Raw genomic sequence first — 21,658 nt, 5'->3', positions numbered from 1 at the left:
TGTTCTCTCATTTCTCTTTCTTCATATCCTCCTTTCTCTTTTTCATCTCTTCACTCTGCTCATTTCATCTTTTTTTCATATTCTTTCCCATCTTATTTTATTTTTCTCTTTTTTTCCCCCCTTTTTCCTTTCTCACGGTGGAATAGCTGCCATATCCTTATAAATCCATTTACATGTCTCTTCCTGCTTTAGGTTAGGCTGCAAAAGAGTTGCAGGAAACCACACTTTGAAGGCATTTAAGATGTGCTTAGCCTATAAAATACGGAGCGTGCTCGAATACAGTGAATCTGTCTCTGCTAATGTCCCGCTATGTCAGCGAGAGTTAAACAATCAAGGTCAGCGCGGTTCGGGGCTTGCGTGCACACTGGATTACTCAAAGCCTTGTACATAATGCCGCTTGTTATCCCTGCCGGCAGCGTTTAACTGTTGTGCTTGTGTTCCCAAATCCTGATGGTTTTCACACCGAACTGCCCACCCCAGGCTACAGGTGGAGGAGGGAGAGGATGGGTCCAATCTGGGAAATGGGAGAGAGGGTGTAAGAGCTGAGGAATGATGAGGAGAGGGGCATGAAAAGAGACTGGAAGGTATTGAGGGTGGAGAGTGGTAATGAGAGGGGAAAGTTAAGAAGGGGGAACCGTGGTGGTCAGGATGAGTAAAAGGGGCCATTCAGGCACCTGAATGGTGCTGAAGATGGTACACTCGACAAGATGAGCTCCAGATCTGTGCTGTTGCATTTTGGCATGGGCTAGGAGGGAAGGAAAGGGGGCACAAAGCAAAGAGGAGCAGATGTGTGAAGAAAAGGCATGGAGGGGATTGAGAGTTATAAAATGTACAGAGTGGGCTTGAGGTGGAAGAGGGGCACCCCAAATGTCTCTCTTGTAGCAGGAAGCCAATGTTCTCCTCCTCATCCCACTGTGGGATGCCGCCACCACCTCGACGTTGCCTGCCTGCTGCACCCGATGAGCACTGGCCGACCGAGGCTTCAGCGCTGGCTCCTTGGATCAGCATCGGCAGTGCTGGCAACAGCAGCAAAGTAACGCAGTTAGCCGCTGGCAAGCTGCTATAGTTAAAAAACCAAAACAACAACAAAAAGAATTAGATACATAAGAAAAGGAAAATGAAGCAATGATAGGTTGGGCAATTAAGCTAAAAGCATCTGAGAGTGTAATCCAGCTCGCTCTATCAATAATTGAGGAGTCAAAGATCAGTCTAATTGATTGAACACCTTCCACAGTAGTCAGCCACTAATAAGACAAATGAAACGTCTTTTTTATTGTCAAATCTCCATCTCACATTCGCACAGGCAAAGTCCTGCAGGGCTTTTCATTTGAGGAGCTTGGATATTTTTTCTGTTGATGGAGATAAATTGAGGGCCAGCATCTGTTTTTAAACAGCAGTAAATTAAGCCGGTCTTCTCCTTTGGCTGTGGGTGGGTGGAGAAACCGAGCTATGCTGAACAGGATTCACACGTAAAACTTGTGTGGGTTGTCCAAAGTTGAACCTAGTTCCCAGGGGACGTGTTATCACTGTGTAGTGATTTGAGGGCGTAGGACACTTGGCCTTTACAGACTCCAAAGGAGTACAGATCTTACCCTGAAGCCTGTGTCTCTTACCTCCCCTCGTCTAAAGAAGAACCACATTAGGATCCTTGGTTTCCTAGTAGTGGTATTGATGCTTACCTTTTAACATGGCGTAGATGTTTCAAGGGGGCTGGACAAATGTTTAACTCTTCCAATTTACATGAGGAAACCATGCTGCAGGTTGTGAAAAAAAAGGAAAAAAAAAGTGGTGGGTTAAAACTGTTCTCTGTTTTATAGCTTTCTTCCAAAATCATGCCAAATGCAATGATTTAGAGGACTTTAGGAGACCTCTCTGATGACAAAGTGGGACACACTCAGCAAATTTTCTTGATTTTGTTTCCTTTGGACCATATCCCTGAGTGAAGAGGAGATTGCTCCAGCAGGATGGAGCTTGTGGACACCAGCTCCAGAGCATTGCCCATCACTAATGAAAAGCTGATTTGGAGAAGAGGTGAGGCTGGAGCTGCTACTGACATATATACAAGTGCCTATCCGCACAGTGACAATCTGTGTGTGAGCAAGGCTTCTTTAAGCCCAGATACTCCCCGGTTAGGTTAACACATCCTCTTGTACACACAGAGGCTCTGGGACTGGACTTTTAGCCAACATAAATCAAAGTAGCTCCTCTGGGGCATTCTGCTGACTTAGATGAGCCAAAGATCCAGCCCTGGGGTGAGAGAGCAGCTCTGATTGTGATATGTGTGTATGTGTTTAATTAGGAAAGACCACGAGCTGTGTGCATGCTCCGGAGTCCCCACCGAATTAACCTTTTCGCTGGTGCGGCACAAGTTACTTCCTGAGCAAACCTAAAGTCTGGAGATCTGTTAGCGACTTTCCTCATTTGCTGTTATTGTCTGCGCTTCCCTGAGGCTTGCTGGGATGGGAGGAAAGGAGGGAAAGCGCCTAAGAGCAGTTTCATTTTGTCTATATTGCCTCTGAAGCATTATATAATGTGTTCGAACACTTGCTCTAACCAAAAAGAAGTTATTTTACTTCCTAATCTAATAACTTCATGATGTCTATCTGCTCTTAGCTTTGCTCTAGCTTGACTGTGCAAATGCCATTTTATTGTGTTCTTGTGAAAACTAAAGGCCAGTAGCTTTGCCCAGGATGGCTAATTTTGTAATGCACCATGCCAGAACTAATCTTGACTGCAAAGATAAGGCTGATGGTTTATACTTGGCCATTATGGTCATAGAAGAACTGTTGTGTAGGGTGGTTATAGGGTATGGAGTTATCTTAGCTACTGTGCTTTGCCTCAGGAGGCTGGTGTTTGCCGTAGTCAAAGAGGAGAATCATAGAATAGAATCATAGAATCATAGAATCATAGAATGGTTTGGGTTGGAAGGGACCTTTAGAGGTCATCCAGTCCAACCGCCCTGCAAGGAGGAGGGACATCTCCAACCAGATCAGGTTGCTCAGAGCCCCGTCCAACCTGGCCTTGAATGTTTCCAGAGATGGGGCATCCACCACCTCTCTGGGCAACCTGTGCCAGTACTCTACCACCCTCAGTGTAAAAAATTTTTTCCTACTATCTAATATAAATCTACCTCCCTCTATTTTAAAACCATTACCCCTTGTCTTGTCACAACAGGCCCTACTGAAGGCCCCCTTGAGGTACTGGAAGGCCGCTATAACGTCTCCCTGGAGCCTCCTCTTCTCCAGGCTGAACAGCCCCAACTCTCTCAGCCTGTCCTTATAGGAGAGGTGCTCCAGCCCTCTGATCATCTTTGTGGCCTTCTTATGTTGGGGGCTCCAGAACTGGACGCAATACTGCAGGTAGGGTCTCACCAGAGTGGAGTAGAGGAGCAGAATCACTCTGAATGAAGAAGAGGTAGATGGGAGTGGAAGTAGGCAAGAGAGAGGATTGAAATAGGAAGAAAAAAGAAGGCGACAACAGCAAATGAAAACAAGTAGGGGAAAGGCACGAGAACGGCATAGGAGTGAGATATAGGTGGAGCAGGGGAAGAAGAGGAATAGATATGGCCAACAAGAAGGATATTTTCAGCTTCTCTATCTTTAAGCTATGTACCACCTATCTGTCTAGGAGGAAAAGAAACTTCCTTACCCTGATGCTTACTGGAGTCTTCTCCCTGGGACAGATTCTTTCAAGCTGAGAGTAGGTCGTCTGCAGAGATAAATAAAAAATTGTCAGGTTTATAATTCTGCTGCTGCTAAGTCAGGAGGTCTTCAGGACTCAGAAACAGCTTCAGCCTCAGTCTGGGCATTTGAAGCTGGTGGCAACAGCTCGATCAAACTGCTTACCGTTTTGCAAAGCAAATGAGACGCTGCAGCAAATGAGGTGGCAACTCTGGAAGTGGAGTTGTTACTTCCAAGACTTATGAGCAACCAAGCAAGCAAATAAAGAATAGCTGTTGATTTGTATTGGGGTTTTTGTGGCAAGGTTTTGGTAGCCAGAGGCTGCAGGGGTGGCTTCTGTGAGAAGCTGCTGGAACAGCTTTTCTGGCAGGACCTGTGGCCCATGGGAGACCCACACTGGAGGAGTCCGTTCCTGGAGGACTGTACCATGCTGGAGCAGTTCTTGAAGAACTGCAGCTCATGGGGAGGACCTATGCTGCAACAGTTCATGAAGCACCCTATCCCCTATGCTGGAGCAGGGGAAGAGCCTGAGGAGGAAGGAGTGGCAGAGATGAAGTGTTGTGGACTGACCACAGCCCCCATTCCCCATCACCTTGCGTTCAATGGGGACAGGGGAAATAGAAGAGTTGGGAATGAAGAAGTGAAGTTGAGCCTCGGAAGAAGGGAGGATTGGGGGGAAGGGGTTTTTAGTTTTGGCATTGTTTCTCACTGTCCTAGTCTGTTATTAATTGGCAATAAATTAAATTAATCTTCCCCAGGCTGAGTTTGTTTGGCCCATGATGGTAACTGGTGAGTGTCTCCTTGTCCTTACCTCGAGCCACAAGTTTTTTCATCCTATTTTCTCCTGTCCAGCTGAGAAGGGGAGGTAATAGAGTGGCTTGGTGGACACCTAGCAGGCAGCCAAGGTCAACCCACCTCATCATTACTATACATATGGATTCCCCAAAATAGAATCATAGAATCATAGAATGGTTAGCGTTGGAAGGGACCCTCAAGGGTCATCTAGTCCAACCCCCCTGCAAGGAGCAGGGTCATCTCCAACTAGATCAGGTTGCTCAGAGCCTCATCCAACCTGGCCTTGAACGTTTCCAGGATGGGGCATCCACCACCTCTCTGGGCAACCTGGGCCAGTGTTCCACCATCCTCATTGTAAAAAAATTCTTTCTAATATCTAATCTAAATCTACCGCCCTCTATTTTGAAACCATTACCCCTAGTCCTATCACAACAGGCCCTACTGAAGAGTCTCTCCCCATCTTTCCTGTAGGCCCCCTTGAGGTACTTGAAGACCGCTATAAGGTCTCTCTGGAGCCTCACCTTTGCCAGGCAAAACATGTGCAGTTAAGGAAACTTGACTTCCCCAAAACTATGCTAAGATCCTTACTGAGAGTCTGAACATGAGCAGGTGTCTGCAACTCCAGTCTCGAACTTAAGAGTGTGAGATAGTACCAGACTGGGAGTCCAGGGTATGCACGTGAGGGATAGTGCAATGGAGGATTGTTACGTCTCATGGACAGGAACTCTAGTGGACCCTCAGCACTGCTGCTCCTTATTTATATAAGCTTCAAAGCTTGCAAAGGAAGCTGAAGTGGAGACTTAAATCCCTACAGGAATTGTTCTGGAGGATGTTAGCCAGGGTTTTGTCCAAAACAGTTTTAAATCATTTTCATAGTGGATTTTCTCCCTTGTGGAATGGATTAATAGTTTTCCTCATTACGTGGTCTTTTCTGAGGGTTGTCAGATTCTTGATCTGATCTATATTCTTCATTACTAGGCCCTTTCTCTCTCTGGTATCCATGTCTGAAAAGTGCAGATGGTAGTTCCCAATGCCAGGGGAGAATTGTGGATTCTCAGGGACCATCTCATGTTATTCTGTGTCATTTGTATAGCCCCTGCCACTATGGAGTCTTGGACCACAACGGAGGTTCTTGGGTATAAAAACTGTGCAAATGATGGTTATGAGTCCTCAGAAATGTCACATGAGGGATTCTGTCAGTCTGATTTCTTGAGTTGCCTCGTATGGAGAGTTCAGCGATGAAATAAAGTAGAAAATGCTTGGTTTTGATATTAACATAATATAATAGGACACTGTTTTCCACCTGGCAAAAGAAAAATGGTGAGGGGTAGAGGTTTGAAGAAGTTTCGGTAAGTGGCTTCCCATTTAGTTTTGGCTTCCCATTTCTTCCTGCTCGGTTTGACTATTCCTGTTGGTTGGGAAGAGAAAACTGAAGTGATGGATTGCTCTGATTATGCCTGGTCAGGTGCATTAAATGTTGTCTTGCTTTACTGCCTCCTGCAATCTTGCTGCTTGGTGTGCTTATCAGGGCTGATGTGGAAAAGGTAAGATGTCTGTAAGCAATAAAGAAATAAAAGGAGAGGTGAAAGATGTCAGATTGGTCTCAGCAGAAGGATTTGTTGAGAGCTGGAAATGTGTTGAGGAGATTAAACTGAGCCACTTCTGGAATAACTAATTGGGATATGCCTGTCAGCTTCAAGGCTCAGCAGCACACATGAACCCTGTCTTGCTTTTCATGGGTCATTTGTTGAAGAGATGCTTGCAGTATATGGAAAGTTTCTTTTTAGCATCCATCTGTTTAATACTAACATGGAGCTTCACTCGAACACTTGTCTCTAGTTAAGCCATGAACTCATGTGTACTTGAGTTATAGTGCTGTGAGTTCGTAGTCACCAAGAAAGATTCCTCTGTTTTCATCGCCGTGAGACAAAATGAGATCCCATGGATTTTTAGTAGTGGGAGCCAAAGACAGGTAGGTTTGAGATGCAGTACTTTATTTCAAGTTTTGTGTCAGTGCTGTCTACAAGATCTGTCTAAAATGGTAGGAAATATTATTCAAAGTCTGTACAAATGGAGCATTGAATTTCTGTGTTTCTGTATCTAAATTTGGGTTGTGGATGTACAAGAAAATCGAGTTCATGTTGGAAAGGTGCAAAATGCTATGAAAGTGAAACTGTCTAATGCAACGGACAAGCAGTGGCTAGTTTATTCATCCTAGGAAAAAAAAAAAAAGAAAAAACAGAGTGGTGAGATATGGCTGACCTTTATTAATGTATGGGAGTAGGGAAAACAAACTGGGAGGATTGCTGTTGGAGCTAAAAACTTTACTTTTATGAGAACAGACATAGCATGAACAAGTTCAGATTGAAAACAGGAAGACCTTTCACTGTAAGGGCAGTGAGTTTCGGGGACAGCCTTACAGTTTGATTAGTGGAGATGGAAGCCCTAACTGAGGTGGAGTTGCATCTTCTTAGGAACGAGATTTTCACTGCATGTGAACATAAGTTACGGGTTTAATGTCTCTTAGGCTCATCTGACTTACCTTGGACAGTTTCTGCTGGCTGGAAGAGCATCCCATGAGAAACACGTCTTCTGTTTTCATCTTGGTGGAGAAACGTATTGGCAGTCTCTACACTCCTGATGTGTGCTTGCTCCTTTGAAATAAAAGTTGCTATCAGAAAAAAAAAAAAAAAAAAAAAAAGGATGAGTTGGCTTCATTTGAAAGCATCAACCCGGTGAATTAGACCAGTCTAGCTCCAGCAATGTAATTACCCTGATACTGCAATTCCAGCAAATCTTCCTGTAGACAACCCTGAACAATTTTGCAAAACTTTGACCTTCACATTTTAGCTCCGCTCTTCTGTCTTCAAAGTGCAAGGATAAATGTACCTCAAAGTCAGTACTGGCTCTATGGAATACTGAACAGGACAGTAGATTTGGGCAATATATTTCCATTAACTTTCTTGGTTTCAAGTTCCGAAAATGCTTTCTCAACCAGAATTGAACTTCTTCCTTCACAGAAGTTTTGGTTGAATTATTTCAGTTTTTCAAAGACAATTGACAGAACACACTTAAAATTTGTAAAGGAAAATCGAGAAATCTCTTTTTGCTTGTATTTTCAAGCATAAGCCTGTTTTGGGAATAAAAGCAACAGAAATAAAAAAAAAACCCATATATTGGTAAAATAAGCTTAATCCAAAGCATTTGAACAAAATTATTTTCTTTTTTTCTTTTTCTTTTTTTTTTAATGAGATACTTGCACCCCTTTGGCAAAATCTATCTATAAATCCAGTTGAATCACTGCTTGATCTATATGTGATGTAATGGGGGAAATTATGATGAACTCCACTTGCTCTGACTGTTAGATCACTGAAGCAAGGTTTCAGCTAATAAAGCTGCTGGAAAATTAGAGTGTCTGCAGGGAAAATAGCCTTGGCCAAAACTGCATCAAGCCAGAGTCAGAAGACGTGTTTGGGAGTGATTTTTTTTTCAGGGAAGAGTGCGATAAATGCTGGAGCTGATGTAAAGAAGTACGTGATTGCAAAGATCTAGAAGCAGGAAAGCTTGTGTCCATCTGGCTAATTCCTTATCATGAAGGGACAGAAAGTGAGAAGCAAAGGAGAGGGGAGAGGAATTGGTGGTTCCTTCACACTCGACTGTTCACCTGCTGAGACAGAGACTACTCTGGAAGAAGCACTTTTGTAGCTGTATAACTTTGTCTAGATCACAGCTTGTATCACTTCATCTGTATTAGTAAAAGTCATGTCTCCTAATTGATTTGCTGGCATATTTTTCTAGCAGGGACCAAAGATGAGCGCAGTGGGAATTGCTAACTCTTCCTTCAGCTGCACTTTGGGATGGGGGAAGCCTTGGTTTCTCAAGTAGCAGAAAGGAGAATCTGCTGAAAGTACCATGTGCCTATTAGTATTTTCTAAATGTTTGAAAAATAGCCTTTTTTTTTCTTCTGCATGGGAACAATCTGCAGTAGATACAGCATCAAATAAAAACAGATAGGTGAGCAAACACATGGCAAGTTATCTGTGCTCTGCTAAGTCTCCTAGCTGCATCGAGTGGAGAGTCATAGAGGCAAAACGCAATTTCAGTGAAAACACAGCTGAACTACTTCCCTAAGTGTCACCCAGCATCCCTTGCTGGATGTGCTGCGTGTTACCGGGCCAGCTCTGGCGGCATTTGGTGTCACACTGACTTGCAAACAGAGCTCTGTGGACTGCTGTGGATAATGACATCACAGGTTCAGGGAACGTGATGACTACGTCTGGAATGATTTGTACCCGATGCTTCAAGCCGCTCTGCTGCTTTGCCAGCCTTTGGTAATGCTTGTTTAGCAGGATTTTTGTTGAGATCCAGCTTCTCAAGCCCTTGCAGTGTCAGACGGAGAGCTGTCTCAGGCATTCAGCAGGTCTGAGAGCAGAATCCTGTTAACCCTGTGAAGGCTCAGATTTGAGGTGGTTTTCGTTTGAAAAGACCTGACCCTTTGAACAAAGAGAAATCAGAGGTTTCTCAAGACCCTTTTCTGTCATCACAGCATAGTAAAGGATGAAGCAGCCCGTTCATTTTTGGCCTCTTGTTGAGATGTGAGCCCCTACACTTCTTTCTGATGTATTTTCCACTGATATTTCACAGTGGTTTGGATCATCCTGCCAACCCTGCAGGTGATGAGCCCTTCATCTTCCTCCCTCATGGAGACGTCCCAGGTCATTGCCAATAAACTGGGAGAAACCAAAGTCACAGTTACAGAAAATGATTAAAATTGCCTAAGAAGGCCATTTATAGAGGGGATTGAGGAAAAATAATACTGCAATCACATATGTGCAGTAGAAGGAGCCTTTGAGATGTACAGAAGTGGCAGCATCAGGAAAAGTCTGCAATGCAATGAGATCATTATGTTACAGTGTTGGCCAGTCAGACCTACATACCCCAAAGGGGACATTTTGCAGTCTGGGGAGCTGATAACCCTGCTACCATGGTCCTGCATCTATGAGGACTGTGCACAACTCTAGCAAAGATCCTGAAAGTTTCTGAAGAGCAAGAGGGATCTCAAAGAAGTGCAATAAAAATGACCACATGAGGAGCTGCTTCTGAAGAGACACTTAAAATCTCAATCTAGGTATATTGTCTTCCTTGCTGCCAGACTCTGGCCTGAAGAGCTCTGTTTATAGCTACTGTTGACTAAGGGATGAAGCTGTGACTACCTCCAGGAAGTGTAAAGGAGCGAGTAATGATGGAGAGAAATGGGGTGTGTTGGATTGAGGACTATAAAAGAACACTGTGATAAAGGCAGCACAGATAAATACAGGCTGTGTATCAAAAAAACCTTCCTAATAGCTGGATGTGCTAGACAGGAGAATGATTTCCTGAGGGAGAGAACAGAAACCCTGTTATTTCAATCATTTAAACAAAACTGGACAAAGCCCTGGAGAATATATTGTAGGGAACAATCATATACCGTCCCCTGGGAATGGATAACATGACCTGATACGTCTTTTCCTAGTGGTTGCCACGATTCTCTTCAGATTGAGAACTTGTTCTGGGCATGATTTGTCTTGGGACTAGATGTGATGTGAGCCTCAGGTCAATCCTCTGAGTTTTTCAGAGAACAAAATGGAGAAGGAAGAAGGGGAGGAAAGGCGTGCAGGGGCAGTCAGAAACAGAGAGCATGGGAAAACGTTGACTCAGAAGTGCTACAGGGCTTTGTGCAGTCACGTATCTCAGTGCCAAGGAGATATAAAAAACACTCTGGTCCAGATGCAAAGGTTTTACGCTGAGCTGGTGGTGTGCAGGCTCCAGAAAACCTGATAATTTGGTGCTTACCACAAAGCTCCCAAGATGTGTGAACCCAAATAGTCACAGTCATCCTACCTCTTCTTGGACTTCAGAGGTTTGTTCTTCTTGCTGTTACAAAAATCCAGCTTGTTGGCTGATCTGTCTTGCTGTGTCCCTGTGATGTACACATGCTCTCCTGGTGGTGTGCGTGGCTGCAAATTTGTACCACTGTTGATTTCTTCAGAAAGGTGGCCAGGCTCAGCTGCAGTTCAGGGAACTGTCAACTGCTGCCCAGGTGGAAATCCACAACCGAGCTGCTGTTGGTTTCGGAGAAACTGGGAAATGGTATACCAGAAACATGGCCCAAGTCACTGCTGTTTTTAGTGCCAGTCTCCACACAAAGCTGGAGAGGAACCTCATCCCTCTTCCCAGCCTCTTTTCTGTAGCAGAGGAAGTCACAGAGATGAGCAGAGATAATATTGTCATGGTGGGACAAAATTAACTGGCAAGTCTTGGCATCCCTGGTTTCCTGGGAGGTGGTACACCAGGTGGCAATTCCCTCGGATGCTCTGTTATCTTATTTGAAAGAATTGCCGGTGATGGCAGACATCTCTTATCTAAGCAGGGGAAGTAGAGGCTGTCTAAGTTCAACAAGAGGAGGTTTGAGATGATCAGGAAATCAAAACAAGATTTTTGTTTTGGATATCTGTGTCATACAGATGAGCAGGAAAATTGCCAGTGGTTCCACGTGGCCATTTGAAAATTTCCACTTTCCTTCATTTACTGACCTTTTTTATTGACAATGGAAGAGGTTCACGTGCAAAAGAAGAAAAAGAACAACAAACCGAAACAAATTCAGGACTCTGAAATATTTTCATTTTTTTTTAAAGCAGTATTTTTAAACTTTTGTCTTTTGCTAGAAACAAGTCATTTACAGAGCAGCTGCAGTAATCAAGCCTGGTTTCCTGTCAACTACAAAACATCCCCCAGTTCTCTTGAACCCTGATCTGCATCCTCATCCTCGCAGACAGATAGGTAAACTCTCTTATAAGGTGATGGAGACATCCTGTTCCTGTAGTTCGGTCCCGTGCCTCTGTGTCTTACCTCACCTTGCAGGACCCCCAGCGCCTCTTTCTTTTCTGTAACTGGCCAAAGAAAGAGCTGATCGCATTGCAGCTGGGTCTGCACTATGTGTCTGTTGATTTTTTGGGCCTTTAATGTGCATTCACAGATTGGGCAGATGGCAGGTGCAGCAGAACAGGTTACAATCAAGTTCCCATTACAGCTTCTTCTAGGTGGTGGAAGTTGGTGAGCAGCTTCAAAGCTACTGGGGAGGACAGATGGGCAGAGAAATAGATATAGGTGTCTCATCCTTATCAAGAAATGAGACTAAAACGAGAACTATTTAGAGAAAGAAGAATTTCTTATGGCTTGGTTTAAACTTGTAAACCGATTGCTTCCTGCAGTAACCCAATGGGTATCTAGAAGGTTGTCACCAAATCTGTGCTTCCCTCTAGGCAGAAGCAACATCTCTGTAAATGGGGGACCTGTGTCCCGTTGGGGTATAAGTTCAGGAGGAATACAAACTCTTTTTCAGGGAAAGCAGAGAAGCTGCCAGGTCTTCCTAGCTGTGAGGAGAGTGGAAACTACCTGGGTACACACCTTTGACGACCATGCAACTGAATGAGAGCACTTTCAACTACTCTGCCCCAATGAACTGAACTGATTTGTCCCCTCAATCCCCAAGGCAGGCATTCAACAGCACAAAGACCATCCCATGTACCTGCTGGTGGTGGAGTCCAGACAGGGAAGGAGAAGGAAAGCCCAATCTAAGCAGTCTGACAACCTTTGAAACACAGTTCTCCAACACGTCCTATGCAGATAACCTTACTGAGAGCCTTACTGGGACTGGAACACATTATTTTCCTCGATCTTCTAAGAATCCAAAAGAAGCCTCCTCAAGAGGATCAGCTTCTTATGGGGAATGCCTGACTGTATTGCATGGGATCCCCAGAGGAAACCAGCCAGACCTGAAGTCCTAAGTCCTACCCTGAATCAGAAATGAGGATGGTAGTGCATGACTGTGTTTCACAAAATTGAATTGCTACCTTTGGACCACTATCATTTAAGGTAATATGAGAAAAATATTGTATTCCCAAGCTAGACCTGCAGGAGGACTACCCAGAAGGCTGTCACAGCTGATGGCCTCAGTTCTTACTCCATCATCACTATAAGAGTTTGGGGCTGTGTTCTTAAGCAGTTGCCCAAGCACGTTTGATGTAGTAGTTTTCCTATGGTTGTATCTTCCAATGGGACATGGTTTAGTAACATCTGGTAATGCTCAGGGGAGGGAATTGATGCCTACAGGCAGTTTGGGCAATGCAAAGCCTTCACCACACTGGTATTTACTGCAACTTGGTGTAGCTGGAAGAGAAGCTATGGGGAAAAATTACTATCAGTAATGCTCCAGAGTGGGAGGTTCAGGGTTCATAAGGCAGGAGGCTGTGATGGCTGCAGACCAATGGAGGGGGTGAGGAAATGTGGTGGAGGGATGAATGGTATGGAAGATGGCATTGTGCTGACTCAGCAGTAATTTTCAGTCTTAAAAGTTGTTTTGGATGAGACCTTCAGCTCTGCTGCTGGGCTGTCATACACTGAGTTTGCTGACAGGCAGTAGATTCAACATGACTGGTAAGCTTACAGAAATTGCTGTGCCGGGGGTAATTTCCAAGGCCAATGCAGTTGTCTGTCCTGACTCAAGAGGAACATGGGTCAGAGCTGGCCTCCTGCCCACAAGAAGACCAGCTTTGGCTGTGTCTTCACCTGCCAGTCGGCAGATCACAGAGAGAAGCTATTTCTTATGATTTCCTTGCTGGACACCACCTGTGCATATGTGTGTGCCTGCCTAGCCAATCAGAGCTGCCTTTGAACCTGTTTTCCCTAAACATCTTGAAAGTTTAATCCAAAGATCAAGAAGAGCAGGAGTGAGCCGGGATGGGAGCCCGTGCCGACCTTGTTGAGGGATTTGAGATTTGAGGTTGCACGTGGGGGTTGGTAGATCCTTCCTTGTTTCACACGATGTCCATGTCTTCATGACACTGCGTGATACCAGCCCATATTGCTGTGTGTTCCTGCAGGGAGCCATGTGCCACGCTTTGACCTGACCTTAAGAGACTGTCTTTTGAGCGTGGAAGGGGAGGATGTCTTTGAGGATGGAAGCGGAAGCTGTGCAAAGTAAGAGAGATTATTCAGTTGATGTGCTACAGTGAGAACAACTGACAAGGGAATGAAAGAAAAAGGAGGTCCTGGAGGTGTCTGGGGAGAAAGGCAGCAGGATTGAGGGAGAGCCCAGCCATCTGGGAGAGAGAAGAGGGAGAAGTCAGCGGTGCTTCTGTGCCAGGAGGCTGGTGTAGTTACATGGCAGCTTTCATCCAGGTACAGCAGCATCCCTGATGTGCTCTGGATTTTCTTACAGGAGAATGCCTTTGTCCTGGCAAATGAGTTACTACCGGTTAGTTAGATTAAGTATCTTCCTGATCCCCGCTGAAACCTCTTTTATCTGCACTGCAAAAGCTGCGTTGTTTCTTCTCCTCGCTGAAAGCACAAGCAGCAAATCCAGCGGAGAGCCAGCCTGTTCTTTGTGGCAGTTTCTCTGACGTAGATGAACCCCTTGACATCAGGAAGATGTTTTAATCTGAATTATGCTTACCCATCTGAGTAACAGATGTCGTTATCCTCTTTTCATTATCTCACGGCCAGGGCTGCTGCCAGCATGAGTAAGAAAGGTTTGAGTCACGGGGATGGAATAGTTCATTTCTTTTTGGAGGCTGTTGTCAAGAGACAGCCAGGCGCAAATGTCCATCACAGGGATGAATGATGTGTAGATGAATGAGAGGAGAAACCTACTCCTGAGAGAAATAAAGCATCCCTCATGAATAACACAGAGTGTTGCTTTGAGATTCAAGACATCTAAAACCTGTTGTATATTGAATGTGAATGAGGCTTAGTTGCTCTGCAGCTACACACTGGCCTGAATGCGACCTATAAATAACTTTCCACTGCCACATTTAATTTTTTTTTTTTTTTAACACTGATCATCTATTTGGCCTCGTACCAATGTACATCTAGAGACAAACCTCTCCCAATCTCTGAAAGTGCCCAGTGCAGAAAAACAACCTTTGCTTTGCACTGCGCAGGCTCCATCTATGCTACTAAGTGGGGCAGGACCTATGTTTGTAGGACACGGAGGCCAGCAGAGATGGCAATGGAGAATGCCCATAGCAGTTAAACAGACGTACTGCCCCAGAGTGGTGCTTAGCTACAGTGGTCCCTGGCCAGCATTAACCTCCATGGGTGGCCCAGGCATGGACTTTGCCTGAGACAGTGCTAGTTGGTCCAGAGTAAAGCCATGATGGGAACTATACTAATGATTTAAGAGCGTGGACAATCATGGGTTGGTGACAGAATGGTGACAGACTTGTCCCAGTTTAGTTTCCTAGGATCGATACCGCCTTGCAGTATTGGAGGTGGTTACTGTGTAGATGCAACACAGCGAACGAATTCAGGATTTTTTTCCATAATGTTTTATTTTTGTTATGGATTTACTTATTCTGGGCAGTCTGCATCATTGCAATTGCACAAAATTGTTTATTGAGACCCTTTTTGCCCTAGAAGCAAAGTGTTACTCAAGAGAATTTGTGTTGGAGGACGAGACAGACGTTACCAGCCTGTCCGTACCCTGGAGCTGAGCGTGGTGCAAAGATCAGTGATGTAGATCTAAGCAAGCTGGTCTGTCCACATGAGGCTGTACAGTGCCAGAGGTACGTAGGGCTTGAAGGTAGGCATGGCATTTTTGTTGCTAAAATGTCTATAAAATCATGAGTGACACAAAGAAGGGGAACAGGGAGTGATTGTTTCTGGTCTCTTCCATAGAGGAGGTGAGGACACCAGGTGGCAGCAATGGGAGAGAAGTAAAGAAGCAATGGTGATATTTTAAAGAACACAGGGTTGATCTATGGGCCTTCTTGCCACAGGATGTTGTAGGTGTTAAAAGTTTGTGCACATTCAAGGGACAGTGCCCAAGCTCATGGAACATAAATCCATTGTGTGTTACTAAAAGCAGTGAAACCGTACCTGGCTTAGGAAATGCCTGAGTTCCAAAGGATGAAGCTGGGTACATGAATATCTGGGGGAAATGTCACACAATTATACCATTCCTATACTCTTCCCCAGCCACCTGCTTGTGGTCGCTGCTGGATTCAGGGTAGCTGTGCACTGTGTTCCACTACATGCTATGGTTGTAGCCTGGTACTACAGCACAATGTCCCTTTTGAAGCAAGAGAAAGCTATTTGGGTTGTCCTCCCAAATGGACCTCACATAGATTGTAATGAGGAGCTTCTCTCTGTGTCTCATCTGAAAGGCACCGTGGAAAAATAAGCTTTGAAGGAGGCTGAGTGGGTTTTCCCCAGACTTTCATAGCTACACTGTGGCAAACAAAAAAATAGTATTGCCTTTTTTTCTAAAACAACATCTAGATGCGTGTGGTCTTTGAGAGTTTTCCACTGGACAATGAACAAGGCCTGGAGAAATCAAAGGCAAGGAAGACCTCAACAGAGTACTCACTTTGTGTCAGCTCTTACGGTCTGACCCTCTGCCTCCCTTGCAGTTCTGCTTGATGTCCGTAGCCCAGCCCTTCCATAACCGAGAGGAGACAGCTCTTGCCTTGGATTGGTGCTCTGCAGTCCAGAATTGGAATAACACTCTGAGACATGACATTTCTTCATGCCAAGCTATTCTTCTTGGTGCCAACCCAGATAAGCTCTGTCTTGAAACCTTAAGCAGCTGGGAGGGATTATAAAAGAAAGAGAGAGAGAGTACTAATGACATCACTTTCAATCGAGGTGAAAGTCATTTAGACTGTCCTTGATCATTCAAATTATATCTCATTCAATATCGGACAAACTTGCCTGCTGTGGCAAGAATCATAGAATGGTTTGGGTTGGAAGGGACCTTTAAAGGCCATCTAGTCCAACCCCCCTGCAAGGAGCAGGGACATCTCCAACCAGATCAGGTTGCTCAGAGCCCCGTCTAACCTGGCCTTGAACGTTTCCAGGGATGGGGCATCCACCACCTCTCTGAACAACCTGTTCCAGTGTTCTACAACCGCCATTGTGAAAATTTTTTTCCTAATATCTAATCTGAATCTACCTCCCTCTATTTTAAAACCATTACCCCTTGTCCTGTCACAACAGGCCCTACTGAAGAGTCTCTTCCCATCTTTCCTGTAGGCCCCCTTGAGGTACTGGAAAGCTGCTCTAAGGTCTCCCTGGAGCCTCCTCTTCTCCAGGCTGAACAGCCCCAACTCTCTCAGCCTGTCCTCACAGGAGAGGTGCTCCAGCCATCTGATCATCACATTGCTGTCTTGTGGGACCTCAGCAAACCTGTTGGTATACTGGAGTAGTATAGATAGTATTCACCTAGGCGTGTTCCAATGTAAAGCTCCATATGTAACTTTCTCACTGTTTTCTCAGCCTCTTGGCTTGTTAGGGGATGTGTTTGCTATACTTAATTTTATAGTCTTGTTTGATCTTTCTTCTTCACCACAGAAGAGTGAGAAATATCAATGTTGTGTTTAACCTTTCTATTTCTCTTTGAGCCTTGTGTGTTTCACATGGAGTCATCTCTTTATACTCTGGTAAAGCGCAGTGGTGTGCACATGTAGAGGAGGTTAGGCTGGATTTTGTAGCTGAAATCTGCTACCGAGGCAGTTCCTTATGCTTCTGCTGTTACTGACACAAGTAAAACCCAGCTACCTGGAGACCAACTGTGCACTGCAGATGCTATTTCCTGGCCTTAATGATCCTCTGTGGATCATAACTGACCTCCTCATTTTTCCCCGAGGCAGACTCTGATGTTAAGGAGACAGGGGCTTGGTTTAAATTTGAGATTAACTGAATTTCAGAGAACATGCACTGCTGGAGTTTACTTTTTCTACATTGCTCTATGTGTTTCTGGATAGATTCTGTAATGCTGAAGTAATGGGGAGTTAAGTCTTTCTTTGGCATATTTTGAAACCCCTCATTTCAAAGTGTTGAAGGCAATGACTGAGGTGCCTGCTCCTTAAAGCCATGTTGTATTGAAGAAATATAAGACTCTGATCCTCGATATATGAATCTATTTGTAAAGTCTTATTCCAGCTTCATTAATAAAGTCCTTCCTTAACCCTAGCTTCATGGTGAAAATACGGTAAAAAACATTTATCTGATCTTGTGGAAAGTGAGCATGACATGGGGCAGAACAGAAATCAGAATCTGTGGGTACTCTGTCTACCTGTGTGAACTGGAGAGAAATTATAGCCTGCTGGTGTTTGTGCTTTCCTATCTGTAAAATAGGGGTGTGGATGTATTCCTGTCTTTTGGGAGAGCTATGATTCCCGTCCCAAGTTAATTGCAAAGTCTGTGACAAATCTTAGAAATTCAGTTGTGAAATAGTGTGTAAGCATATAATATTAATGTTTTATAATCTCCCGAAACTATCTCTGTGGATATCTTTAGTGAGAGGGATATAATGATATCAAAAGAAATCTTTTTTTCACTCCCAGCCATTTTCTTTAGAACCCAAAGTGAAAGCTGTTTCCACCAACTGCCATCTTTGCAACCATCTGGAAAATCACATTTTCTGAAGCTTTCCTTCTCTTTATCAGCTGTAACTAAAGCTATAAAATAGGAAGATGTCCCTGCTTTAATTAAGACCCCTGTAGTTCAAAATCTGATCTTAGTAATGAGAGGCAATTACAGCCTTTATTGAGGGACAGTCAGGTGGAACAAACTCAGCATCAACCTATTGAAGACACTTTCCAGGTGACTCGGAAATTTGCGTTTTATGATGAACAGGCTACCTGTCCCAATACAACATGTGAACGTCTTTGTTTTGTAACCTGGAAAGAATTTTCTATTTTGATTTATGTGCTTCTTTTGTAGACTGATTTTTACATCCCATTTGTCTGCCAACAACTAGCAACCAAGCTAAGGAAATACCTGTTGATTTTTGGAGGGCATTCTTGCTGGTTTTCTCATTTTATTTTCCTTGTCCACTGTTGGTATTCATTTTAAAGGTTGCTTGGTATTCATATCTTTGTTCTAGCAAAAGTGCAGACTCCATGCTGCACCCACATGCTGAAGACTATGCAAAGTCTGGTCTCTCCACCTCAGAATTGATGTGGTAGAGCTAGAGGAGGTCCAGGGAAGGGCATTGAAATAATATGGAGAATGTGATTTCTGCTATATGAACTAAAAAGGCTGTGGCTCCAGTTCAGATCGGGGAAAACTGAGAGCAGAGATAAAGCTGAGTTTACTCAGAGTCATGAAGGTGGTAGATAAGGTACATGTAGAATGTTAATACTAGAGCTAAGGGGTACTAGCTGAAACAAGGAGATCAGCTTGAAATTATGAAGTACTTTTTTTACAAAGCAGATAGTGATCTTCTGGAATCTATTGCCACAGGAGATTGAGGAGGTGGGCAGTGTCAACAGGTTCAAAAAAAGGATTAGACAAATTCAGAGCAGCAGGTCTATAACCTGAATCTAAAGGTGACGGACAGGGCTGAGGCAGTACCAGGGGAATGGTCCTGCCTCAGTGGTATCTCAGGTGCTGTCTGGCCTCGAGCTTCTAATCTGTAAGAGTGTGAATCTGCTGTGTGCTGTGTTTCATCTGCCAGCCCTCTGTGGATATCCTGATATCTGAGGGGTCTCAAATGATGCTAGATACCTCTTTCCGGAAAGATTATTTAAGCCCTCAGTGTCTACAATGCAGGCACCTACATTGGAGCTGGTCACTGAAGGTGGAGTTCTACTCATGATTAAGATGTCTGCATTTGGCTGTTTGTGTGTAGTTGTCTGCCTGTGCGGTAGATGTCTAAATTCTGCAGTCAACAGACATCTTAGTCAGTCTAATGGGGATCTAATGAATACAGTCAATGGAACAGTCAGTAGTGTCATTTTGTCTCACGATAAGGTAGACAAGTGTTGATATGGTCAGTTAACTCACTACTCACTGTTTTCATTAAATCTGTGTTGACTGTAATGGGAACTTGGACATGTAGCACACATGTAGATACCAAAATTTAGGTATATTAATCTTGAACTGAGTTCTCTCCCAAGATTTCTTATATAATGACTGTAGAGAAATAGATGTCTCTTGACAATAACTCACTGACCTGTTTTAGACATCTAGGTGTAGATGGGAGGAACTGCATTCGTGAAGTGCATATTCCTATTCATCGACTTTCAGGGGAGTCTAGACAGCGGTACCCACATGGTCAGCGCACACTGTGGCATGGTGAGTCCCAGCCATCCCACTTTGGAGACTTTGGTCCTGTCACTTATAATCTCAGCTATAAGAAGTGAGGATTTCTAAAGCAGTGAAATGTGAAAAAGTGAAATTATAATTTCAAAGCAGAACACCCCACACTTGTGGTTTGGTTTAGCATAAAGGTTTAGCCATGATTTTGCTGTCTGTAAACTCTGCTGTGAAACCTGCTACATCCTCTGTCCTGGATTAGTTTAACATCCTGACAAAATTGCCTTTGCCAGACCAGCTGTAAAACTGTAAACCAAGCTGTTAACTTGTTTATTACTCAATAATTAAAGATAGAGCAGGCATTAAACCCCTCAAGTCTTACAGTGTTCCAGCAGTGAGTGGCTTTCACAGCGTGTCTAGGAGAAAGGTTTGTTCAGTATGGAAGAGTTTGGAAAGGAATTTCTTTGGTTGGTGGGTGTGTGGATGTTGTTAACTCCATGCTGTCCATGTACGCTGGTTTTGGGACAAGGCAACACCAATGCCGCTCAAAAATACTGTGGACAAGTCAACCTATTTCCAGAGTTTCCACTATTGTATGTGATACAGGATGGACATGAAATTTCTTTAGCGAATGAGTGTGATATAATTGTGTTTAGGAGACTGCAGAGTTATTTGTGGTAGGATGGATTGCCCATTCTCTCATCTTTCCCACCTCTGTGTGTACAACTTTGTTGTCCTGTGTCTTGTTTGCTTCAGATACAGGACACGGGTGAGGAGATAGGAAGACTGTGTGATGGTAATGTTCCTGTAGCTTTGGATCTGGCTGCGGCATCAGAGTCTCTGCGATTCACATGGCTTGCGTGAAGGGGAGTTGTGCTCATCACCTGCCTTGCTGACTGTTCTTTTCATTTCCCCTGCCAGGTTATGGACATGCTGCCCCAGGGACAGACGCGGGAAAGGCCTTTTGCATGTTCTACGCAGTCCTGGGGATCCCACTGACACTCGTCATGTTCCAGAGCTTGGGCGAGCGCATGAACACCTTCGTCAAGTACCTCTTGAAACGCATCAAAAAGTGCTGTGGGATGAGGAGCACCGAGGTCTCCATGGAAAACATGGTCACTGTGGGTTTCTTCTCCTGCATGGGAACACTCTGCATTGGAGCAGCAGCCTTTTCCCAGTACGAGGAATGGAGCTTTTTCCATGCTTACTATTACTGCTTTATAACATTGACTACAATAGGGTTTGGAGACTATGTGGCCCTGCAGACCAAAGGGGCCCTTCAAAAGAAGCCTCTCTATGTGGCTTTTAGCTTTATGTACATTCTAGTGGGGTTGACAGTCATTGGGGCATTTCTAAATCTGGTTGTTCTCAGGTTCTTAACCATGAACAGCGAGGACGAGAGGCGGGATGCCGAGGAACGGGCGTCCCTGGCAGGGAACCGCAACAGCATGATTATCCACATCCAAGAGGACTCTCAGCATGGTCGGCCACGGTACAAGGCCGAAGTAACAGACCTTCAGTCAGTTTGTTCCTGCATGTGTTACAGGTCCCACGAGTACACCAGCCGGGTGGTGTCCCACCAAAATTCGTTCAGCTCGAAGCTGAACCCCCAGTACTTTCACTCCATCTCTTACAAGATAGAGGAGATCTCGCCAAGCACATTAAAAAACAGCCTTTTCCCATCTCCTGTCAGCTCCATCTCACCTGGGTTGCACAGCTTTACAGATAACCACAGGCTGATGAAAAGGCGAAAGTCCATTTAAACGGATTTGTCTTCTTTTGCTTTCCTTGTTTTCCCCAGTTCTTCTCCGTTGTTTGGGGTTTTTTTGTTCCTTGAGTGAGACGGAGCGAGGCCAAAGGGAGTAGAGAAAGCCAGTCCTCCTCTGAGACTCAGCTCTTGAGCATGAAGCATGGATTATTCCTGTTCCAGCAAAGTATGCCTTACATTACCCCCTCGGTGGATGTCAGAGGATTCAAGGTGACGTGAAGTGGGTACCAAATCCAAAGTTGCACACACAGCTGGGAGCCTTCATGTGCCGCTGGCACTCCTGACCTAATAAACTCTTTTCCTCACGAGCAGGTTGCAGCGTGCGTGCGTGCTT

The 21,658-nt window shown here is 44.5% G+C and overlaps 1 protein-coding gene across 1 annotated transcript in view; it reads left to right on the top strand.

Moving 5' to 3' along the window:
• Positions 1–21,319, top strand: part of KCNK9 (potassium two pore domain channel subfamily K member 9) — an 86,252-nt gene extending 64,933 nt beyond the window's left edge. Inside the window, exon 2 of the mRNA XM_086742656.1 lies at positions 20,478–21,319. Coding sequence (XP_086598782.1) covers positions 20,478–21,319 — 842 coding nt within the window. The remainder of the gene's footprint in view (positions 1–20,477) is intronic.
• The last annotated feature ends 339 nt before the right edge of the window (positions 21,320–21,658 follow it).

Source organism: Chlamydotis macqueenii, chromosome 2 (assembly GCF_036417535.1).
Source record: "Chlamydotis macqueenii isolate bChlMac1 chromosome 2, bChlMac1.mat, whole genome shotgun sequence".
NCBI classification, from domain to species: Eukaryota; Metazoa; Chordata; class Aves; order Otidiformes; family Otididae; genus Chlamydotis; species Chlamydotis macqueenii.
The sequence above is the reverse complement of the archived record's forward strand: the minus strand, read 5'-3'. Positions and strand labels throughout refer to the sequence as shown.